Raw genomic sequence first — 24,441 nt, 5'->3', positions numbered from 1 at the left:
GTAGAAGTGTTGGAGGGGAAAGGGATATATATATATATATATATATATATATATATATATATATATATATATATCTGTCCATATATATGTATATATGGACAGAGAGAGAAGGAGGGAAGGAGGGAGGGAAGGAGGGATAGAATGGAAAGAAGAAAGAGTGTCCAGAGAGAGCCAAGGGCCAAGAGAGCAAAAGAGAAGGCATGGCTGAGATAGAAGGGCTGCATAAGAATGAGAACCTTAGGAATAAGAAACCCAAGATCTGGAGTTTAGGCTGGTGGCCTGGATGAGAAGAGCTAAGTAGAGCAGGAGCCAACAAGGTGTGGTGTTGTGCTGAGAGAGCCTGAAGGCAATTATGAGTTTGGTATGCTAACCCACACTACACTTAACTCTTTGTCCTGAGTTTCTTTTGTTCCTGACACAAATCATATCACAATTTATATGTTTTAGTTGCATAATTTATTTTCTGATAGAATTCCATGAAAGTATTTTTGTACAGAGAGATCCACAGCTAATATATATGATGATAGATATTTATAATTATATAAATACATATATATACATAATTTATACAAGTTAAAATATATGGATATATAAATATACAAATATGGGGAAAATTATTTCTTAATTTATGCATGTCTGCAACTATTTTAGAACCATTGTGTTTGGTTCATTTTTTTATAATTTAATTCAAATGTTTACAATTAATATAGATATATGATATATCTTTGTTATTTATCACTGCTGTGAATTAAATTCATACTTATACCTTAGAATTGTTAAATTTTCATGACCTTAGTTATTTTAGAATATAAATATATTTTCTTTTGCTTTACTTCCAATACTGTTTTATAGCAGACCTGCTTAAGAAGCTCAATATGAACTTCTAAATATATCATCATTATAAAATACATTAAATTTCAAAGTATTTGACCTTTGACCTCTTAAAGTTGATACACTGAAACAGCCTAAAATTCACAAGCTATTTCATTAAGATAATGGAAGAAATTCAGGCAATTTTCTTTACCTTTTATCAAAAGACCCACGATGATTTTCTTCGAGAAAAATCATCTGGGCAAATAATTAGTACATTGTAGTATTTTAAAGTCAAGGCTGCATTTTAATTCACTGATATTGTGTAAGTTCTGAATGCTTTCACAGGACTGTGATTGCATAGGGAGTTAGAGTTAGCTGGACCAGAACGTTATCAACTCCATCTAAACAAAAGAGAGTGGAACCTGACAGGAAATAACTTTGTGACCACTGACCTACATAGCTGTTTGACTTGGCCAAGTTTAGCTCCAGGACTGAGTCTGGGACTTGGTTTTTAATTTGAAATGAAATGTGAAGTATTAGTGAAGGAAAGGAATAAAATGAAGACAATTGGAAAATCAGCAAACAATAACAATTCCTTCTGAGGTTAAAACATCTTAGGATCTCTGGGAAAGGGGTGCTGGGAGAGAAGGGGGCAGAAAGAGAACGGGCAGGGTCAGATACTGGAGGAGAAGGGAGAGAGGAACAGAGGTTCAGGAAATAGAATAAAAATATGTAGCGTGGGGGATGAGGAACCGGGGGTAGCCACTGGAGGGTCCCAGATACCAGGGAAATGAGAGTATCCCGGGGATACTTTAGCTGAAATTCCCAGTGAAGGGGAAATACAAACTGTAGAGATCACCTACAGTAGATAGGCACGGCCACCAGTCAAGAGATGGGGCTACACACCCATCACAAAATTTTTAACCCAGAAATGTTCCTGACCAAAGGAAGAACAGGGGCATAATTGGAGCAGAGACTGAAGGGAGGGCCATCTGGGGACTGCCCCACCTGGGGACCCATCCTGTCCCCAGAAACAAAACCCAACATTGTTGCCAAGAGGCACTTGCTGACCGGAACCTGGTCTGTCTGCTCCTTGGAAGGTTCAGCCAGCAACTGATCAATGTAGATATGGATACTTGGAGCCAACAATAAGGCTGAGGTCAGGGACCCTGGTTGGGGAGCTGATGGAAGAACTACAGGAGCTGAGGGGATTGCAACCCATTGGAAGGTCAATGTCAGCTGGCCGGACCACTCAGTATCCCCAGGGACTAGACCAACAATCAAGGGGTGTAAAGGGCTTCATGGCTCCAGATACATAAGCAGCAGAGGATGTTCTTATCTGACATCAGTGGGAGGGAAGGCCCTTGGTGCTGTGGAGGTTTGGTGCTCCAGAGTAACGGGGAGTCTGGAGCAAGGGACAGGTGGGTGGATAGGTGGGGGAGTACCTTCATAAAAGCAAAGGGGAAGAGGGCTTACAGGATGGGTGGTATGTTACGGAGTAATGGGTAAGGTGGATATTATTTGAGATGTAAATGACAGGAACGATTAATTTTAAAAAGTCTTTAGAGTAGGGAATTTTGTTATTCTGTCAGACTTGGTTACAGTTTTCATTTTGTCTACTTAATTGCCAACCTGACACAAAATGCATTTCAAGTAACGCTATGTAATCTAACACACTATTTTAAAGCAAAGTTCTAACCCATGATTCATAGTACCCCAAACCATCTGTCATACACAGTTTTCCAGATAGTTTTATTGACAAATAATTATTCATAAACAGTGGCCAGCTTCTTTCAGGATTCTCCGTTGTTAGGTCAAGCTCTGTTTATGTGATGAGGACATGTTAAATTATCACTGTTATTTGACCACTTGAAGCTGTTAATCTTCATACATGGGAATGCTTAAGTGTTATATGAGATTGTGAATTCATGTGTGTGTATACTCACATTGATTTCTCTACATTTTAATTGGGCTAATTGTTATAGATGGCTTTTCAACAGATTAAACAGTAAGGCATTTTTAACTGAAACATTTTTTGCCAAACAGTTTTATGAGATACTTTATGTATTTACATTTCAAATATTATCTGCTTCCCTCCCTCCCATCCCCTGTCCCCTCTCCCCCTGCTTTTATGAAGATACTCCCACTCCCACCCACTCCTACCTTATTACCCTTGAATTTCCCTATACTGAGGAAATAGGCCTTCACAGGACCAAGGGCTTCTCATCCTATTGATCCCAGACAATGCCATCTTCTGCTACATATGTGGCTGGAGCCATGGGTCCCTCCATATGTACTCATTGGTTGGTGTTTTAGTAACTGAACCTTTTTCTTTCTAACACCTGAACTGATCTGAGCTGATCTGGAACACTGGTGAAATCATCACTGAGGTATAATTGTATAGAGCTAATTTTCTTTAACACTGTTTAGCACCAAGAAAGTAGTGACAGAAAGCAGAGCCTATGTGTGCATTCAGAGCTCTAAATGGACACAGTTATAAATGTGAGTATGGATGTAACATAAATGAGTTACATATTCACACATTTCATAAATTTAATGATCTTCTTTAAAAAGCAATAACACGATATAGAGAGAAGGCCCTCAGAGGTGAATACTTTAGTCCTTCGTGATCCTCAAAAGCACCCAAGTTCTGTTCATAGCATACACAGCACCTTGCTCACAATTCTCTGGATCTCTGTCAGCATGGAATCCAATTCCCTCTTGTGATCACTGTACGCACCTACACATGGCTTACACCTTGATTCTAGCAATGCAATTACACATAAAAGCACACACACACACACACACACACACACACATGCTTGCATTTACGCACTAAATTAAAAATTAGTAAGTTAAAACTAGGTAAAAAAAGGCATTGAAAATAGTTTATCATATTTTTCAAACTTTATTTCTCTTCCATGATTAACATCCTCAATGACTTATGAAATTCCAATATAGTCAGGCAGGAATTGCAAAAGGATAACAAGTATATTCCTATATTCTTTAATGCTTCTGAACTTGGCAAAATAAAATGTTATTTTTCAGGGACTTTTGCCAGTAAAGCAAGATAAAAAGCTCAGAAGTGTTTTTCAGAACTCTGAATACCAGCACTCTTCTTACAATGATTCCTTAAAAAATTGTTAAGAACAGGATAAATGGATATAAAGACTATGATTCTGAATCTGTGGGTTAAAATAGTACCTTTTGAGATATTCAAGGCATCTTTATAATTTCTGACGTAAATGGATAGGTGATGGCTCATGGGACACCATTCTTTACTAAACTAATTCTTATTGATATATTCTGGAAGAGGAACATCATTATATATGTACCCATCTCTGAGTCTTCTGTCCCCAGTAGATGGCTTTCAACACATGGTCATCATCTGAGTAATTCTATTTAAATTCCATTTTAAGCTTTTTTTCAGTTACTGAATAAACAAAAATGTTTTTATAGAACTGAATGACATGAAATTTCATGAAATAATGAAGGATTAATATGATTATAACTATCAAAATATGTTAATTCCTATAGTTTAAAACCCAAGCTGAATACATTAATGATCTACCAAACAGTAGATAAAAGAGTTTTGTAATAGCTAAAGATAGCTATTTTTGACAAAATATAAGATAAAGCAAAATAGAGTACATTAAGATAGAAATGGGCAACCTAACAGAAGAAAAGGAGCCTGAGGAAAGGCAAAAGAATCATTCACACACTCTTTTTCTTTTTAGTTTATTTGTTTGCTTGTTTACAGATAATAAACATAGACCCTTTTGAAAATTAGGCTTGTATGGTACACCTGAGCCATTCCTAAAACCTTCTACCGCTATTTTTAAAACAGAGAAAATATTGTCTCTTTCATAACATTACCTGGCCTAACTAAATAGTGCATATTAATAAGAGTGTTTGAAATCATTCTATAAGTCTTGATGGCAGTAAATGAAATGTGAATGTGCAAAGAGAAAAATGTGCAAAATTTTTGTAGCATTTAGTGCTTTGAATTTTCAAGAATAAGGTATGAAATATGTGGTGTGTCTTGCAAATCTTTATCCTGTTTAATCCTTACTAGTTAGCTATAATGTGATAATAGAGTATGTAGAAGAATACTCATAGCACAGAGGATATTACATTCTCCTACATGTACCTTTGTGAGCAGGAAATCATGTGCTGTGGCTCTTACTTTGCAGAATACCATGTCTGAATCTCTGATGAATTCCATAATAGAACTGCTCAAAATGGCATAGGCGACATGGTATTTACAATGCCAGAAAGAGAACACTTTACAATGAAATCTAAAATGTTCCTGCCACCAACTGAAATGCTATTCTCCTATATTCCTAGTTAGAATTTCTGATATAATCCACCACCACAGTTACTTTTGGACATGTTACCAGCCTTAAAAACAGAGCTCCTTCCATTGAGTCCCTTCATTGGCTTTTAGCAGTTAGAGTAAGTGAGGCTGTCATCCCATCTTCCACCCTTATGAAATTGAATTTCATGAAAGAGACGTCACCTAGAGTTTGAGAATTGTGATTGACATCTTCTATATAGCTGCCTTGCGTGAGTCAAAATGAAAATAATGATAATAACTGTGTCCTGAAGCATGAGCTTGTGTGTCTGGGTTTGTGGAGAAGAGCACCTCAGAGAGAAAGGAAGTGGCCATTCTATCACTATGACAACACTGCTACGAACAAGACCATCCAGGTTTTCATGCTCAGTTATGCTATATACGATGTGTATACTTAACAGAGAGATCTCAAAATCCTGGTGGCATTATCTATTACCTCAACTTAAAAAAGACACCTACCCTAACTTAAAGAAAGAAATGCCCAGAAGCATAAAAGAAGCCTACAGAACTCCAAATAGATTGGACCAGAAGAGAAATTCCTCCCATCACATAATAGTCAAAACAACAAATGCACAAAACAAAGAAAGAATATTAGAAGCAGTAAGGTAATATGGTCAAGTAACATATAAAGGCAGATCTATCAGAATTGCACCAGACTTCTCACCAGAGACTATGAAAGCCAGAAGATCCTGGACAGATGTCATACAGACTCAAAGAGAACACAAATGCCAGCCCAAGCTACTATATCCAGCAGAACTCTCAATTAACATAGATGGAGAAACCAAGATATTCCATGACAAAACCAAATTTATACAAGAACATTCCACAAATCCAATCCTACAAAGGATAATAGATGGAGAACTACAATACAAGAAGGAAAACTACACCCTAGAAAAAGCAATAAAGTAATCTTGCAGCAAACCCAAAAGAAGAGTGACATACAAGCGTAATTCCACCTCTAACAACAAAAATAAGAAGATGAAACAGCAATCACTATTCTTTAATATCACTTAACATCAGTGGACTCAATTCCCCAATAAAAAGACATACTAACTGGCTAGATACATAAACAGGACCCGGTATTTTTCTACATACAGGAAACACATCTCAGTGATAAAGACTGAAACTACTGCAAGTAAAAGGCTGGAAAACAGTTTTCCAAGAAAATTGTCCCAGGAGTAGCCATACTAATATAGAATAAAATCATCTTTCAACCAAAAATTATCAAAAAAAATAAGGAAGGACACTTCATACTCATCAAAGGAAAAATCCACCAAGATGAACTCTTAATCTTAAATATCTATGATCCAAATGCAAGGTCACCTACATTCAAAAAAGAAACCTTACTAAAGCTCAAAGCACACATTGCCTCTCAAACAATAATAGTGGGACATTTCAACACCCCACTCTCATCAATGAACAGATCATGGAAACAGAAACTAAACAGACACATAGAGAAACTAACAGAAGCTGAGAACCAAATGGATTTAACAGAAATTTATGAAACATTTCATCCTAAAACTAAAGAGTATACTTACATCTCAGCACTTCATCGTACCTTCATTAAAATTAACCATATAATCAGCCACAAAACAGGCCACAACAGATACAAGAAGATGAATATAATATCATGCATCCTATCAGATCACCATAGACTAAGGCTGGTATTCAATAACAATAAAAACAACCAGAAGCCCACATACACGTGGAAGCTGAACAACATTCTACTCAATGATAACTTAGTCAAGGAAGAAATAAAGAATGAAATTAAGGACTTTTTAGAATTAAATGACAATTAAGGCACAACATACCCAAACTTATCGGACACAATGAAAGCAGTACTATGAGGAAAACTGATAGCCCTGAGTATCTCTGAAAAGAAATTGTAGAGAGCATACATTAGCAGCTTAACAGCAAACCTAAAAGCTCTAGAAGAAAATGAAGCAAATACACCCAACAGGAGTAGAGGCAGGAAATAATGAAATTCAGTCCTGAAATCAACCAAGCAGAAACAAAAAGAACAATACAAAAAATCAACAAAACCAGGAGCTGGTTCTTTACGAAAATCAAGATAGTTAAACCTTTAGCCAGATTAACCAGAGGGCACAGAGACAGTATCCAAATTAACAAAATCAGAAATGAAAAGGGAGACATAACAACAGAATCTGAGAGATTTAAAAAATCCATCAGACTTTAATACAAAAGCCTATATTCAAGAAAACCGAAAAATCTAGATGAAATGGACGTTTTTCTAGAAAGATACCAGGTTCCCAAGTTAAATCAGGATCAGATGAAGCCTCCAAACAGTCCCATAACTTTTAATAGCAGTTATTAAAAGTCTCCCAACCAAAAGTAGCAAAGGACCAGATGGGTTTAGTGGAGAATTCTATCAGAATGTAATAGGAGACTTTTCTAGCAGCCTTATTTATAATAGCCAGAAGCTGGAAAAAACCGAGATGCCCTTCAACAGAAGAATGGATACAGAAAATGTAGTACATATGCACAATGGAGTTCTACATAGCTATCAATGACTTCATGAAATTCAGAGGTTAATGCATGGAACTAGAAAATATCATCCTGAATGAAAATAACCCAATCCCAGAAAAAACACACATGGTATGCACTCACTGATAAGTGGCTATTAGCCCCTAAGTTCGAATTACCCAAGATACAATCCATAGACTACATGAAGCTCAAGAAGAAGGACAAAGTGTGGATGCTGCAGTCCTTCTAAAAAGGGGGAACAAAAATATTTATATGGGAAGATATGGAGACAAAGTTTGGAGCAGAGGCTGAAGGAATGGCCATTCGGAGTCTGCCCCTCCTGGATCCAGCCCATATACATACAGCTGGTTCTAAGAAGTACATGCTGACAGGATCCTGATATAGCTGATACAGCTGTCTCCTGAGAGGCTCTGCCAGAAAATGACAAATACAGAGGCGAATGCTAGCAGCAATCCGTTGAACTGAGAATGGGGTCCCCAGTGGAGAAATTAGAGAAATGATTGAAGGAGCTGAAGGCATTTGCAACCCCATAAGAACAACAATACCAACGAACCAGAGCTCCCAGGGACTAAACCTCTACCCAAAGAGTACTCATGGACAGACCCATGGCTCCAGCTGCATATGTAGCAAAGGATGGCCTTCTTGATCACCAGTGAAAGAAGAAGCCTTTGGTCACAGAACGATGACTGCTTATATTTGCTGGGTGAATACTGGGAAACTCAATAGTGAATCAGAAACATATATGTAAGCATAATGAAGATCTATCTGATAGACTTATTCTAGACCCTCTCTGATCCAATTTCTGGTATAACATATATTTCAGAAATATATATATATACATATATATATGTATTATAAAATGTATGATGTGAAATTCTACCATTGAGGTCTTCTAAATGCTGCATAGCTTCCTCTGAATTTTGCTTATTTCACTTTTTTCTTTATCGACTGAATTTTGACTTTGTTGACATGTCTTGAAGAGATGATTCAAGGTCTAGTGGCTGTGTCGAATTTCCAAACTCACACCTGTAATGTGCTTAGATTGACACATGAAAACTCCCTAGAAATACTGTCATTTTGATGTGTCCTGGGTCTTCTGAGAGGTTACTTTTTCTCAGAGCAAAATTATAGACTCCACAGAGGAATCAAAGCAGGGATATCTCAACCAAAATGGCCTCTCCTATGGATAGGTTATTCTATTTCACGTGGATATACTGAGATTTAAAACCTGGTAAAGGAGTCTTAAGCCGTGAAGATTTAAAATGAGTTTGCCAAGACACTTCTAATACATAGTGTTGCTCGTAGCTTCATGGGAATACTATTTGCTAGCTGCATTGATAGCAGAAAATATCAGTTCAGCTTTTTTCAAAACAAATGTTCTGATATATCTGTGCCATCATCTGTACCCTGAATGACACTGTTAGTAGGGCTAGAGCAATAGTGATAATTATGTCTGTTTGGTATGGCTGATGACACCTTCGTTTATTTGAAGATCAAAGAGGTCAGGCATAAAAATAGATACCAGGTTTTTTTGTTTGTTTGTTTTTTTCGGAGTGGGGGTTTGTCTCTGTCCTGTCCCAAGAAAAAAGAACCTTATTATTTCTTTTGCTATTGAGTTAGAAAAGCAACTGTTGCAAAACTACTAACAAAGTGCAAATAACATACCATAAATATCTAGTATGTTCAGGTGTGGATGGCTCCTTGCTGAAAATAAGGGTATATGTGTTAGAAATCAGGGATTGCACCTAGTGCTATAATCGAGATATTAAACATGTATGCCTTTGTGATGGTCAGTGTACACTTATGTAAAACAAACATAAGACTTGATAATTTTTTGTACAGTTTTAGGGTAAGCCCTATTGAAAACATTAAAGTTCTAACTATAGTGACTATAATTATTGATTAAATTATAGTAATTGTGACATCAGAATGTGAACATACCCAATCCAGTAGGAGGATAGACATTCATATATAATGAGGAAATACTAATATAACTCTTTGGCATCAAATAAAAAAACCTCAGTTACAAAATTCAATTAATGTTTAGTGATTTCATCTTACATTCACACACACACACACACACACACACACAAGCCTATGCACATAGAGAACAGGAATAAAGAAATGTTATGATTTTGTAAGTTAATTCATTAATATACTTTGTTGCTTATGACAAGGTTTTTCTCTTTTATATTTTTAAATCAAATAATACCAATCAGCTGTTCATCAGCTTGTCTTTTGAAAACATGGGCGTTGACTATAAAATGGTTTTAAATTGCTCTGCACAATGAACAGATGTAAGAAAGAAGTAATTATTTCATTATCATGACAACTATAACATTAGGTTCCAGATTGAAAATTATATTTAAATAAAATTATTATCGATAGTAGGGGCAACCAGATTAACTCTTTGTTGCTAAACCTTTAAATTTACTAAGAAAAAAATCTAAGTCTGCTTTAGTACAAATGTATTGTGTCAGAATTTCAGGTCACAGAAAAAAAAATCAATTCTGTAAAAATCATAATAGTTTCTGTTTGAATCTTTGTTTTCATGTGAAATCATTAATAAGTTCTTATAATAATTTTCAATGTGGAGTCACCTTCATCTTGTTAAAAATATTTTGCATGTATTTATTTATTTTATGCATGCATGCTTGCCCACCCAAACGTGTGTGTGTAAGCAATTTATATGATGCAGGGGGCATGGTTCATATGCGGAGATCAGTTCTTTCCTTTGCTTCCACCATGAGATTTCTGAGCATCTAACTCAAAACCATAAGTTTTTATTGATGTTAGCTGTATGGATGCAGGCTTTTTTAATAAATGTTCATTTTGCTGCATTTGAAGAGACTTAAAAATGACAATAGAGAGAACAAGGTTTGAGAACTGGGTTTTATACATTTTGCCAGGTTTCCATTATATGTTTGAGAGATGATATGTAAGAGGAAAAAAAATCACTCATCAATAGCCTGCTTCCACAGCATTTAGACATTTTTTGAATATTTTATTTATTTACATTTCAAATGTTATTCCCTTTCCTAGTTTTTCATCCATAAATCCACTATCCTATCCCTACTTCCCCTTCTTCTATGAAAGTGTTCCTCCACCCATCTACCCACCCCTTCCTGCCTCCCCGCCCTGACATTCCCCTACATTGGGGGTTCAGCCTTCTCCATCCAATGGTGCCCCAAAAGGTCATCCTCTGCTCCATATGCAGCTGGAGCCATGGGTCTGTCCTTGTGTACTCTTTGGATGGTGGTTTAGTCCCTGGGAGCGCTGGTTAGTTGGTATTATTGTTCTTATGGAGTTGCAAACCCCTTCACGTCCTTCAATCCTTTCTCAAATTGTCTAGTGGGGACCCCATTCTCAGTTCAATGGTTGGCTGCTAGCGTCCTCCTCTGTACTAGTTATGCTCTGGCAGAGCCTCTCAGGAGACAACAATATCAGGCTCCTGTCAGAGTGCACTTCTTAGAATCAGCAATATTGTCTGAGTTTCGTAGCTGTATGAATATGGGTTAGATACCCAGGTAGCACAGACTTTGGAAGGCCTTTCCTTCCATCTCTGCTCCAATCTTTGTCTCTGTTTTCCTCATATGAGTATTTTTGTTTCCCCTTCTAAGAAGGCCTGCAGCATCTGTACTTTGGTCATCCGTTTCTTGAGCTTCATGTGGTCTTTGGATTGTATCTTGGGTAATCTGAACTTTTGGGCTAATATCCACACATGCATAACATGTTTTTTTTTTGTTTTTTTTTGTTTTTTTTTTTTTTTGGTTTTTTAATTGGGTTACCTAACTCAGGATGATATATCCTAGTTCCATCCACATGCCTATGAATTTCATTAATTCATTTTTTTAAATAGCTGAGTAGTAGTAGCATTCCATTGTGTACATGTACCACATTTTCTGTGTCCCTTCCTCTGTTGAGGGACATCTGGGTTGTTTCCAGCTTCTGACTATTATAAATAAGGCTGCTATGAACATAGTAGAGCATGTGTCCTTGTTATATATTGGAGCATCTTTTTGGTATATGCCCTTGAATGGTATAGATGGGTCCTTAGATAGTACTATATCCAATTTTCTAAGGAAACACCAGACTGATTTCCAGAGTGGTTGTACCAACTTGAAATCCCACCAACAATGGAGAAATGTTCCTCTTTCTCCACATGCTCACCAGCATTTGTTGACACCTGAAATTTTTATCTTGGCTATTTTGACTGGTGTGAAGTAGAATTGCAGGTTGATTTGGGTGTCCCTGGTTACTGAGGATGGTGAACATTTATTTATGTGCTTCTCAGCCATTTGGTATTCCTCAGCTGTGAATTCTTTGTTTGGCTCTGAATCCCATTTTTTAATAGGGTTATTTGTCTCCCTGCAGTCTAACTTCTTGAATTCTTTGTATATATTGGATATTAGCCCTCTATCGGATGTAGGATTGGTAAAGATCTTTTCCCAATCTGTTGGTTGCCGTTTTGTCCTAACAACAGTGTCATTTGACTTAAAGAATCTTTGCAAATTTATGAAGTGCCATTTGCCAGTACTTGAGCTTAGAGCACATGTCATTTGTGTGCTGTTCAGAAAAATGTCCCCAGTGCCCATGTGTTTGAGGCTCTTCCCCACTTTTTCTTCTAATAGTGTCAGTGGATCTGGTTTTATGTGGAAGTTTTTGTTCCACTTGGACTTGAGCTTTGTACAGGGCAATAAGAATGGATCAATTTGCATTCTTCTATATGCTGATCACCAGCTGAAACACCACCATTTGCTGAAAATGCTATCTTTTTTCCACGGGATGGTTTTAGATTCTTTGTCCAAGATTAAGTGACGATAGGTGTGTGGGTTCATTCTGAGTCTTCAATTCTATTCCATTTATTTACCTGCCTGTCTCTGTACCAATACCATAGAGTTTTTATCACTATTACTCTGTAATACAGCTTGAGATCAGGGATTGTAATTCCTCAAGAAATTCTTTTGTTGTTGAGGATAGTTTTTTCCTACCCTGGGTTTTTTGTTATTCTAAATGAATTTGCAAATTGATCTTTTTGACTCTATGAAGAATTAATTTGGAATTTTGATGGGGATTGCATTGAATCTGTAGATTGCTTTTGGCAAAATGGACATTTTTACTATATTCATTCTGTCAATGGAATCATGGGATATCATTACATATTCTGAGCTCTTCAACATCTTTCTTCAGAGACTTGAAGTTCTTGTCATACATATCTTTCACTTGCTAGGGTAAAGTCACAGTGAGGTATCTTATGTTATTTGTGCCTATTGTTAAGGGTGTCATTTCCCTAATTTTTTCCTCAGCCTGTTGTTTATCCTTTGAGTAGGGGAAGGCTTCTGATTTGGTTGAGTTAAATTTATATCAGGCCACTTTGCCGAAGTTGTTTATCAACTCTAGGGGTTGTCGGGTGAAATGTTGTGGGTCACTTAAGTATAATATCATATCATTTCCAAAGAGTGATATTTTGACTTTTTCATTTCAAATTTGTATCCCATTGACCTTCTTTTGTTCTCTGATTGCTCTGGCTAGGACTTTGAATACTATATATAATAGGTAGGGAGAGGATGGGCATCCTTGTCTAGTCCCTGATTTTAGTGGAATTGATTCAAGTTTCTTTTTATTTAGTTTGATGTTGGCTACTGGTTTGCTGTGTATTGCTTTTACTATGTTTAAGTATGGTCCTTGAATACCTGATCTTTCCAAGACTTTAAACATGAAGGGGTGTTGAATTTTGTCAAATGCTTTCCCAGTATCTAATGAGATGATTATGTGGTTTTTTTCCCTTTGAGTTTATTTAGAGGATTGTGTTGATGGATTTCCATATAATGAACTACTCCCAAATCCCCGAGAAGAAGACAAATTGATCATGCTGGATGATCATTTTGATGTGTTCGTGGATTTGGTTTACGATAATTTTATTGAGTATTTTCACTTTGGTATTCATAAGGGAAATTGGTCTGAAATTACCTTTCTTTCTTCGGTTTTGTGTGGTTTAGGTATAAGCACAATTATGGCTTCATAGAAGGAATTTGATAGTGTTCCATTTGTTTTTATTTTGTAGAATTCTTTGGACACTATTGGTATTAGGTCATCTAAAAAGGTATATTTGTGACTATTGTTAAGATAGATAGATATTGAAAAATAGAACTCTGCACTAATTACGAGACTGTTTAGATCGTTTATTCGATCCTGATTTAATTTGGGTATCTAGTATCTGTCTAGAAAATTGTCCATTTTATCCAGATTTTCCAGTTTTGTTAACTATAGGCTTTTGTAGTAGGATCTGATAATTATTGAATTTCCTCAGATTCTGTTTCTCCCTTTTAATTTCTGATTTTGTTAATTTGGATACTGTCTCTGTGCCCTCTGGTTAGTCTGGCTAAGGGTTTATTTATCTATCTTGTTGATTTTCTCAAAGAACCAGCTCCTGGTTTAGGTGATTCTTTGCATAGTTCTTTTTGTTTTTTCTTGGTTGATTTCAGCTCTGAGTTTGACTATTTCCTACCTTCTACTCCTCTGGGTATATTTGCTCCCTTTTGTTCTAGAGCTTTTAGGTGTACTGTCAAGCTGTTAGTGTATGCTCTCTCTTGTTTCTTTTTTTTTTTTTTTTTTTTTTGGTTTTTTTTTTTTTTCGGAGTTGTGGCCTGAACCCAGGCCTCGTGTTTCCTAGGCAAATGCTCTACCACTGAGCTAAATCCCCAACCCCTCTCTTGTTTCTTTATAAGAGGCACTCAGAGCTATGTGTTTTCCTCTTACCACTGCTTTCATTGTGTCCCATAATGTCTTCAATTTCTTTTATTTATTTCTTCCTTGACCAAGTTATCACTGAGGAGAGCATTGTTCAACTTCTATGTGTATGTGGGCTTTCTGCCCTTTTTTAGTATTGAAGACCAGCCTTATTCTGTGGTGATCTGATAGGATGCATGGGGTTATTTCAATCTTCTTGTATCTGTTGGGGCCTGGTTTGTTTATATGATCAATTTGGCGAACGTTCCATGAGGTGGTGCAAAGAAGGTTTTTTGTAGGTTCCCTTCCATTTGGAACAGATATTCAAGATTGAGAGTTCATCTCGGTGGATTTTTTGATGAATATAAATCATCCTTCCTTATCTTTTTGATAACTTTCAGTTGAATGTTGATTTTATTCAATGTTAGAATGGCTACTCAAGCTTGTTTCTTCAGACCCTTTGATTTGAAAATTGTTTTCAAACCTTCTACTCTGAGGTAAAACCTGTCTTTGTCACTTAGGTGTGTTTCCCGTTTGTAGCAAAATTCTGGGTTCTCTTTTTGTATTTAATCTGTTAGTCCATGTCTTTTTATTGGGGAATTGCATCCATTGATGTTAAGAGATATTAAAGGAATAGTGTTTGTTGTTTCCTATTATTTTTGTTGTTAGAGATGAAATTATGTTTTTCTGACTGTTTTCCTTTTGGGTCGTTGCAAGATTACTTTCTTGCATTTTCTAGTGTTTTTTTTTTCCACTCCTAGTGTTGGAGTTTTCCATCTATTATTTTTTTGTAGAGCTGGATTTGTAGAAAGCTATTGTGTAAATATCTTGGTTTCTCTATCTATGTTAATTGAGTGTTTTGCTGAATATAGTAGCCCAGGCTGGCATTTGTGTTTTCTTCTGGTCTATATGACATCTGCTCAGGATCTTCTGGCTTTCATAGTCTCTGGTGAGAAGTCTGGTATAATTCTGATAGGTCTGCCTTTATATGTTACTTAGCCTTTTTTCCCTTAGTGCTTTTAATATTCTTCCTTTGTTTTCTGCATTTGGTGTTTTGACTATTAGGTGATGGGAGGAATTTTTTTCTGGTCCAATCTATTTGGATTTCTGTAGGCTTCTTGTATGATTATGGACATCTCTTTCTTTAGGTTAGCATAGTTTTCTTCTATAATTTTATCGAAGATATTTACTGACTTTTTAAGTTGGGAGTCTTTGCTCTCTTCTCTACCTATTATCCTTATCTTTGACCTTCTTATTGTGTAAAAATATGAAATGCTTCACAAATTTGAGTGTCATCCTTGCACAGGGGTCATGCTAATCTTCTCTGTAATGTTCCATCTTTAGTATATGTATTGCTAAAGTGATCACCTGCATTTTTATTTTATTGCAACTCTATGCAGTCTGCAGTAGTCTGCCATGTTTGCAAAGATGACCTTTGAAAGGACAATGAAACTGCTTGGCTTCTCCAACGTGTTAAAATATTTAAGGAAAATTACTCCATATTTATGATTTGAGACTAGGAAAATTCTTGTCACAATATCAGAAGAAAAAGAAAAAGAGAATTGCATTTTAGGCACTTTTTAAAAGAAAAATGTCTTCAATTCTTTTGTTGAAATTTAACACAAAATGAATGTATGCTAGTAATGTACCAGTCCAAATAGGGATTATCATTATATATAATATAATGATAAATGCATAATAAGTTCGACTGCAATCGTCAGTCACATTATTCATCAGGAATTAGCCCTTATATTTGTTCAAATTAAAAACTCCATAACAGTAGTAATGAGGGCAGCATTGTTTGTGGACCAAGGTGTTAATGGCAATTAATGGTATTGTATAATGACACAATGGCATTGGGTTGAAGTTAAAATGGAGAACAAAATTTATGTATAAGAAAGGGACAATAACAAATCCTTTTTGTGGTTGATATTTTATGTGAAAATAAGGCAGGGGCATAAACAATAGTATTATGTCTTTTCAAATGCAATGACTTTGCATTTATATAACAGATGATTTGAAGGACATCAGGTAAATGAATTTGAACATCTCTATGGATAAAAACAGAATACTACTAAGAGTGCATTGAAAGAAGCAATAAATAAAATAAAAGCAAATCATGAGTTTTGCCTTCACCAGAAATAAGATAATGTGACAAACTGAAATTATAGGTAAAGGTTCTCTGTACTCTTTCAAAAAATAAAATAAAATAAAATAAAAAAGAGGAATTCAACAACATATTTTCTATCATCAGACTACAACACAACATAAGGATACATGGAGTGTGTATATGTGTTCATACCATGCATGTGTGTGTGTGTGTGTTTGGAGGGGCAGAAGTCTATGTTGGATGCTTTTCTCAATCATTCTTCCACTGCAACCTGGGACTTGCTATCTTGGGTAGATGTAATCCTGGGCAAGTACCCAGGATTTTCCTCTCTCCATCGCTTCAGCTCCTGCACTACAGACACTATACTAGCTAGGTACTTTGGTTTCAAGTACTATTGTTGTTACCTCAGGGAGGTCAGACATTTAGCATTTTAGAATCCTTAATCTACAAAATCTGAGGATCAGGATTCTTTCCTTGTATTTGCACATGACTGGGGATGGATATGTATTTTTCCAGGACATAGAAGAGGTTTTTAACAATACCAGTACTATGCTTATATTTATGACTATTTCTGAGGAAAGAAAATCTGAGGAAACCTGATCTATGCTTAAAAACTGTTACTTCACTTAGACTCACTGAATGGGTCCAATGCTTTAGTATAGCTTTAACCTACAGCACTTGTGATAAAGCTATTTACTGTATACAGTAGAACAAGGGAAAGGAAGAGACGTGTGTGTGTGTGTGTGTGTGTGTGTGTGTGTGTGTGATTACACACACACATTTGACATCATTTATAAGGTTATTCTGTCTTCATAATCTCTTGAGGAAGAAGCAATTTGTTTTGTCATGTGAACCTAATAAATATTGTTAAATTTTCATTTTAGTCTTGCAAATTTAGCAAGTACCTTATTGTCTATTTGTTTTTATAATTAATCATCATAATTATAATCTTCTTGTGCAATTGGTACATTTGTTCAGAAAGTTTCCACTGCTTGACTGATACGCTCAATGCTTTCCCCTGCTGTGTCCTCACAGTTGTGATGCTCAAATACAAATACTTCAGGGTTTTTTGTTTCTTTGTTTGTTTGTTTTATTTTTGCTTTTGCTGTTGTCTTTCTTTGGTGTTTATAGGCAAAAACGAAGGAAGCTCAATGTTGAAATGAACTTTCATATACATGATTAGAAGTTGTTCTGTCAAAAGAACAACTTAATCCTTGGCTCTATTTATTGAGGTACACACACAGTGCTCATCCAGCATTGTCCTGTGTGACAGATAAATCTTACTTATCTTGCTAAATACTCAAAATAGTAGAAGGAATGTCTCAACTTCCTAATACTATCTCAATGTTTATATAACTAGTATATTCAAGCCCTACAGACTTTCTGTTATCATTAGTCAATCAAAATATTGTATTGCTATCTGGAGCTATGATGGATTTAGCATATACAAAGGAACAAATACCATATCATCAACATCATCACCATCATCGTTACTGCCATCATCTCCCCCTCATCTTATTTCCTCGTCCTCTTCTCTTTCTTTTTCTTCTTCTACTTCTGACCCTGCAAAGATACAATGTCAATGATCTATTTCAGTTGAGTCTGTGATAATTACAGTCATTTCACAGTTCAGGCTTTGTTTTAGGTGATGGGGGTATTATGCAAACAGCTGTTGAGAATTTCTCCTCCCAAGTCCTCAGGAGGAAGTCTGATGCTAAGCTAAAACACTGATAGGGGAATGATGCCCACTCAAGAATTCTTCAAACTAGGCCATATGCATGATTTTTACTGCATACAGGTAACATTATATGGACTGAACAGTTTATTTAAGAATGTACATGCACACACACACACATACACACTCATAACAACAAAGAATTTATGTATTAATTTGAGATAGAGGAAAGGAAGAGCAGGGGGGATATTGGAAGGGTAGGAAGCATTATTGAAGGTAGGTATCTGTGCATGCACATGGGCATCAATATGAGTCATAGCATGTGTGTAGAAGTCAGAGGACAATTCATAGGAGACAGTTTATTGCTTCCACTGTGGGTTCCATGGATCGAACTGAAATAATCAGTCTTATACAATAAGCACTATGACCTGCTGAGCTATCTCACTGGCCCCAAATGTGTTTATCTTAAATACAGTATTTCCTGCTGAAGACAACCCTCATTAAATCACAATGATATTAGTAAAACAGGTGGTTTTAAAACCTCCGTTTCCTTTGAAATCATGGCTGAATGTTTCCGAGTCCTAGTGTAGAGTATTGAGATCATTTGTGAGGTGTTTTTCCAAACAATAGGCCTATTATCCACTTGAGACCAGGCAAGAATAAAGCCAATGGGCTGCTTATTTTTTGGGTCCAAGGAAGGATTTCCCAGAAATCTTTATTTCACTATCTAGTGAAAAATGAAATTTCAGAGCTACTGAAAGTTTGTTGGTGTTACTTGGTTGTCTTTTTTTTATCTTCTCATTACTTAAAATTTTTTGTATGTCTTAATTGCAAAGTGATTTAAGAAATAAGAGAAACTGTCTTGTGTTTGAAACAATGACTGATTTTTGTTTTCGATTTGTCATTAATATTTTCTTTTCAACCTTTCTTTTACATTGCCTACATAATGAAAACTAATTTATAATTCTACTGTGTTAGGACTGGAAAAGGCCTTCCCATCTGCTGATGTTCACTTTTCAGTAAAAGGTCAGACACTCAGAGAAGAAATGAGTCATGCAGCCTGTTGGTCATGGATCTTCATACAGAATTCTAGTAGCTCACTAGCTTTCTTTCATATTTTTCCTTTGTATCAGTTCCCAGCTCACAGTGTGACATTTGAAGACAACACAATAAGCCCTGCATGGAGACTTAAATACCTTTGGTTGATGACCTTAAGTGTTTAATAGCGCACATAAAATATGAATTTTTGTGACTGTGCAGATGACATCTTATAAACAGTCCTTAATGTTTCTCTAGAACCATCCCTAAAAGACAAGTTACTCAGATGCTGTTCCTATGCAATCTACAGGAACATCCTGTTCTCACTGTTAAAAATACCACATACAATAGTTATACTCGATATTTATAATGTCACAGTGATTCATTTAGCTTGACTGTGTGGTATCTCTCATTTGTGCTGACCTATTCTGTTCTCCTTTTTATTCTAGGTTTGTGTGCTAGAGAGGCAAATATTTGATTTCCTTGGATATCAGTGGGCACCTATCCTGGCAAATTTTGTACATATTATCATCGTCATCCTTGGTTTGTTTGGAACTATTCAATACAGACCTCGTTACATAACAGGAGTAAGTATCCTTTCTGCATGTATCTGTTTTATTGAGCTGGAGAAAGATGGGCATGCTACAGAAGTCCTACAAATGAAGTATATCTCCATTTAAGGATAGCATAATCTTACATCATGTGTTTATTTTCATAGTTTCAGACTGTCAGTAGTAATTAAGCTTGATAATGGTTATAACTGTGTTGCATATTCATTAATTGCACATTGGGCAAATGTTTTCCTATAATCACAAACAGAACCATGATCCTATTACTCTAAATTATGAAGTTGTGTCCTCTCAATTAAGAAAATATAGTAAGATTGTTTTCTCATTTTAAATAATTTTATTTCAAAATTAAATATACATACCTTAAAGTCACTAAAAACAAATATACTATTGATGTGAAAATTTCAGTGCACTTTAGGGATAGTAATTGAATTAGTTGGAAGCTAGAATACTCTGAAACATTGTCTCTGTGTTTCCTGAAATTCTCATTTTGACTCAGAGGATGTAATTTAAATTCAAATTCAAGTTAAACTTACTTCACATAAAAGCTGAAATTCAACTGTTTCAGTTGCTATGGGAACTCAAGCAGCATTTTTTTTCTTTTTACTTTGAATATGTTTCAGACTTTAGCTATCACACTTTATTAATGTGGGGTTTTTTCCCAAGTTTAACCTTTGCCTTCTTTTTCTATTTTTGACAAAGGATAAATATATAGTGACTTATTTTAAATGTAAACACTAATTTGTCACAGTGTCTATGTTATTACATCTGAAGAGCTGCCTCACTGAGCCCACAGCAACAGGGCTTCTCAAGTTTCAGGAAACTTGTTTCTCATAAAGTATGCCCTTGGTTGACCTGTTCTGTACTCCTGAGCAGAGACACAGCTCACTGGAACTGAGGCAAGAACATAGTGAAAGACAGATCCAAGGGGACTAATACTTTGCTTAGGAATTCAGAGAAGCCCATAGTCCATAAATCTAGGAGCATGCTCTGAGAAAGGACATGTTATATGTAGCTAGGTAGAGATCTACATCTCCTAAAAACTGTTCTGTGGAAGAGTAAAAAAATGTTTATGCTTAATTTCATTGCGCCCATACTGCCTTGGTACTAAGAACCTAGCATAGGCCTGCAAGGTTTAAGAAAATAAAAACACATACTCGGGTCATTCATGTTAAGAGAATGTCAAAGCTTTATTGAGGTTCACAGACTATATACCCCAAGCCCACTGAGTGGAAGCACAATGGAAAAATGAGTTTACATTCTCAGCAGGAAAACAGAAACCGAAATTAAACCTGACAGGAAAGATGTTAGTGCAGAGGTGTACAGAAAGGTCAGGGTGTTCCTTTGTTAGGAACAAAAGGCTTCAATATGCATCAGCAAGGCTCAGCAGGGGGCAACCACTGGGGTTGCCCAGGAGGGTATGACACTAAGTTAAGATACTATTGCCTATTTTGACAATTTCATACAAATATGTAGATTGTTTTTATTAGATTGACCTTCATAGCTTTCATTGTTTCCCTCTCCAGCTGATTTTCTTCCTTTTTTTCTTTTATATAACATCGTTTTTCTATAGGTGTGTGTGTATGTCTGTGTGCATATGTGTGTGTGTGTGTGTGTGTGTGTGTGTGTGTGTGTGTGTGTGTGTATTTATGGATGTGTGAATGTGTGCCCATGCCAGTGAGTTTAATTAGATTGTTTGCATGAGCATACATGAGAGCTTGTGCAACTTGTCCACCACCTGTATGAAAGTGATTCCTCATCTCTAGCAAGCGGTTGAACTCTTGCAAATTCTAAGGAGGAGTTGTGCCCAATGAACCATTATCTCATAAAAGATAAAGTGTTGAAGGGCCCAAACATGCAGAGACTGGTGGCAGATAACTTCAGCTGACAAGAATTCATGAATTCAATGATTGTATCAATCGCAGAAAACACTTTATACAACACATCTCCCTACCTCCCTCCTCTTACATTCATTTTTTTCTCCCTCTTGTGTTTCTTGGTCTAGGAGTAACATCAATGTCATGTTTAGGGCTGAGCACTTAAAAGCCATTTACTCTCAGCAGTTGATCAGGTTTGAATCCCTGAGTTAACTTCTGCATACTGCAACCAAAACTTTTCTGGCCAATTGCCCATCTATGGATACAAACATAAATTATTAGGAGGCATGTTAACAACATGTACGTTTAACAAAACAATGCTAGTAATATTCCTCCTAGTACCCACGAGTGGCCTAGCCAGTGGCATTTGACCAGGTTTCCAAGATCAGGAACACATCACCTCGTGTGCAATGTGACCCATATTCAGTGAGAAAGCTTCATTTAACTATGCCATCCTTGTACCAGTTAGCAAAACCTATCTGATAATTCACCATCTGCTAATTCAGCATTGCAGCATGTCAAGCCCATATCTGTTAAGTGTACAATGACTGTCCTCTTCCAGAAGCCAGTACTGTATTCTCTCGTGCAATGGACACTAACCATGAAAGAGGGCACTTGGTTTGTTTTTCTGTGTCCTATAGCCAAAATAAATAATATCTTTCCATTATGGTCTTATGGGCAGTTTTGGGTAGGCAACCAAAAGCAATGGCTATAGTCTGTATATTTTTGGTTGCATCTGATGCCTTCATGACCAACAACTCATAAAGCTCACATTAGGCAGTGTGATTCGTGTTTAATAACTGTTGGCTTCTGGGAGCAGCATAATCCACTCAAGTAGTGTACCTTCATCAAATGATTTCTCTCTATTCTTTTCTTTTTTGGTGAGAATGGAATACTTGTAATGATGTTGCCTCCCTTTAAAATATGTGTATTTCTCGAGGTTATTTTGAGAAATTATTATTCTGTGTTCAACTACTTTCTTGCTTTTACAAAACAAATAGCTACAAAGACACATTAGCAAAATGAAGGTTTCTGGAAAACTTACAGTAGTCAAAATATTGAAAATTTGTGCTTCCTATGTTGGAGACAATCAGTATAGATTAGTAGCAAAGCATCTGGAAAAGGAATCAAATTAAGAATATAAATAATAATATGAAGCCATTGCAAAAATAAGTATTTTTCCATAGGACTAGGAAAAGGACAAAAAAAAATACATGTTTAATGAGTTTGGCCTGTAGTGCTAAATAAATATACTAATGTAACATTGTGAATGCAGATTATTCTCAAAGAAATATGTATTTCTGCACTAATATGAGTCATTCATCATATGAGAAGCTACTTTGTGGTCTCACATTAGTAACTAAGAGTTTTAGTATGTGTTACTCAAAATTCTTACATTTCCACAACTTAGATGCTTATTTTTAAATCTCTTTGTATTTTTGCAATGCAGTTTTAAAAATAATCTGTGTAGTTAATAACTATTATCTGAAATAAAATTTAATTTAAATTTTTTTAAAGCAGCTCATAAAATTGGGTGTAGAGTAAACCAAAATCATTTTCTTATCTTCTTCTAGTCTCTTTCTATATTCAATGTTTGGAAGTATGTACATTTGTTGAAGGTATGTTTTTGTATTTGAATAGTGCATCTTACATTATAAAGGCAATAGAGGCCTCAGCTTTGTTGTGGTAAATATTAAAAAAGGGCAGAACCTTTTATCCCATGCTAGCACTGGCACCAGTAAGGCCACATGGCACTGCAGGGTACTTTTAAATCAGTGGATCCACTCTGCCCCCAAGTACTCTCAGCCCCAGGTGGTCCACAAGCTGTTCCAGAATGGCACCTTGCCACACTGGCCCTAGAGTTAGTTTCAGCATGGGCAGGCCAAATGGAACTAACCATAATTAATCTCTGGTTAGTATTTCTCTCAGCAGCTCTCTCTATTAGCCATGAACTCTCTGGTTCCAGCTACCTGGTAAAATTAAGACTCAACAAACTGTGAGCCAAGAATCATATTTCTATGTTAAATTCTCAATCCATATTATATTTCTATGTTATATTCTCAATCCATAATATATTGACACAATAAACTCCCATCCAAATGATAAAGATATAAACCACCCACCTAGATAAGATAATGTGACCTATAGAAATCCATCTCTTAAGAAATATACATAAATACCTAGGGCCATTTAGAACTACCTAGATCTGGGTCGTCCTCCATCTCCATCCTGATTTCCTCTCCTTCCCCTTCTCTCCTGCCTTACAAAAGCTTTTTTCCCACCTTACTTTTTACTGTCCAATCATGGGCCTTGACCTAATTTGTACCAGCCCTCACTTACATATAGACATTAACCTACATAGCTTTCTGAACAATCATTCTATGTCAATCTAAGAGCTGGGATTACAGGCATATGCAGTCATTAAACAATACCTAATAGAAACTTCCCACAACCATTTTAATATAGATCATTTTGAGTCATAATTTGATTTTGGCTTTCTCATTTCTCATTAATTCTGTTTACTTTTAAATATACCATAAATATTTTTCATTGTATTTATTGATAGATATTCCTTCTGCTTTTGCTTTGAAAGGGCAGCTTGTGACATAAAAGTCCAATGTAGAGTTGGTCAATCATTCCACTTATGTCTCCATATTAATTACTAACTACTGCAAAACATGCTTCTCTGATGAAAATTAAGAGCTACATCAGTCTCTGTGTATGAAGATGGGTAGTTAAGAGGGCAGAGTGATATTATGCCTATTTAGCAG

At 36.0% G+C, this 24,441-nt stretch overlaps 1 protein-coding gene and 1 non-coding gene across 2 annotated transcripts in view; one reads left to right on the top strand and one right to left on the bottom strand.

Annotated features, from left to right (window-relative positions):
- The window catches only part of Nkain2 (sodium/potassium transporting ATPase interacting 2), a 1,206,208-nt gene that overhangs the window by 489,025 nt on the left and 692,742 nt on the right, over nt 1-24,441 (top strand). Inside the window, exon 4 of the mRNA XM_032895265.1 lies at nt 19,674-19,811. Within this exon, the coding sequence (XP_032751156.1) occupies nt 19,674-19,811 (138 nt within the window). The remainder of the gene's footprint in view (nt 1-19,673; nt 19,812-24,441) is intronic.
- LOC116894861 lies at nt 15,663-15,769 on the bottom strand. Its single transcript, XR_004387075.1, has one exon. It is a non-coding gene; the product is annotated as a U6 spliceosomal RNA (small nuclear RNA).

The sequence above is a fragment of the Rattus rattus genome, chromosome 2 (assembly GCF_011064425.1).
Source record: "Rattus rattus isolate New Zealand chromosome 2, Rrattus_CSIRO_v1, whole genome shotgun sequence".
Lineage (NCBI taxonomy): Eukaryota > Metazoa > Chordata > Mammalia > Rodentia > Muridae > Rattus > Rattus rattus.
This window is presented reverse-complemented; position numbering and strand designations above follow the sequence as displayed.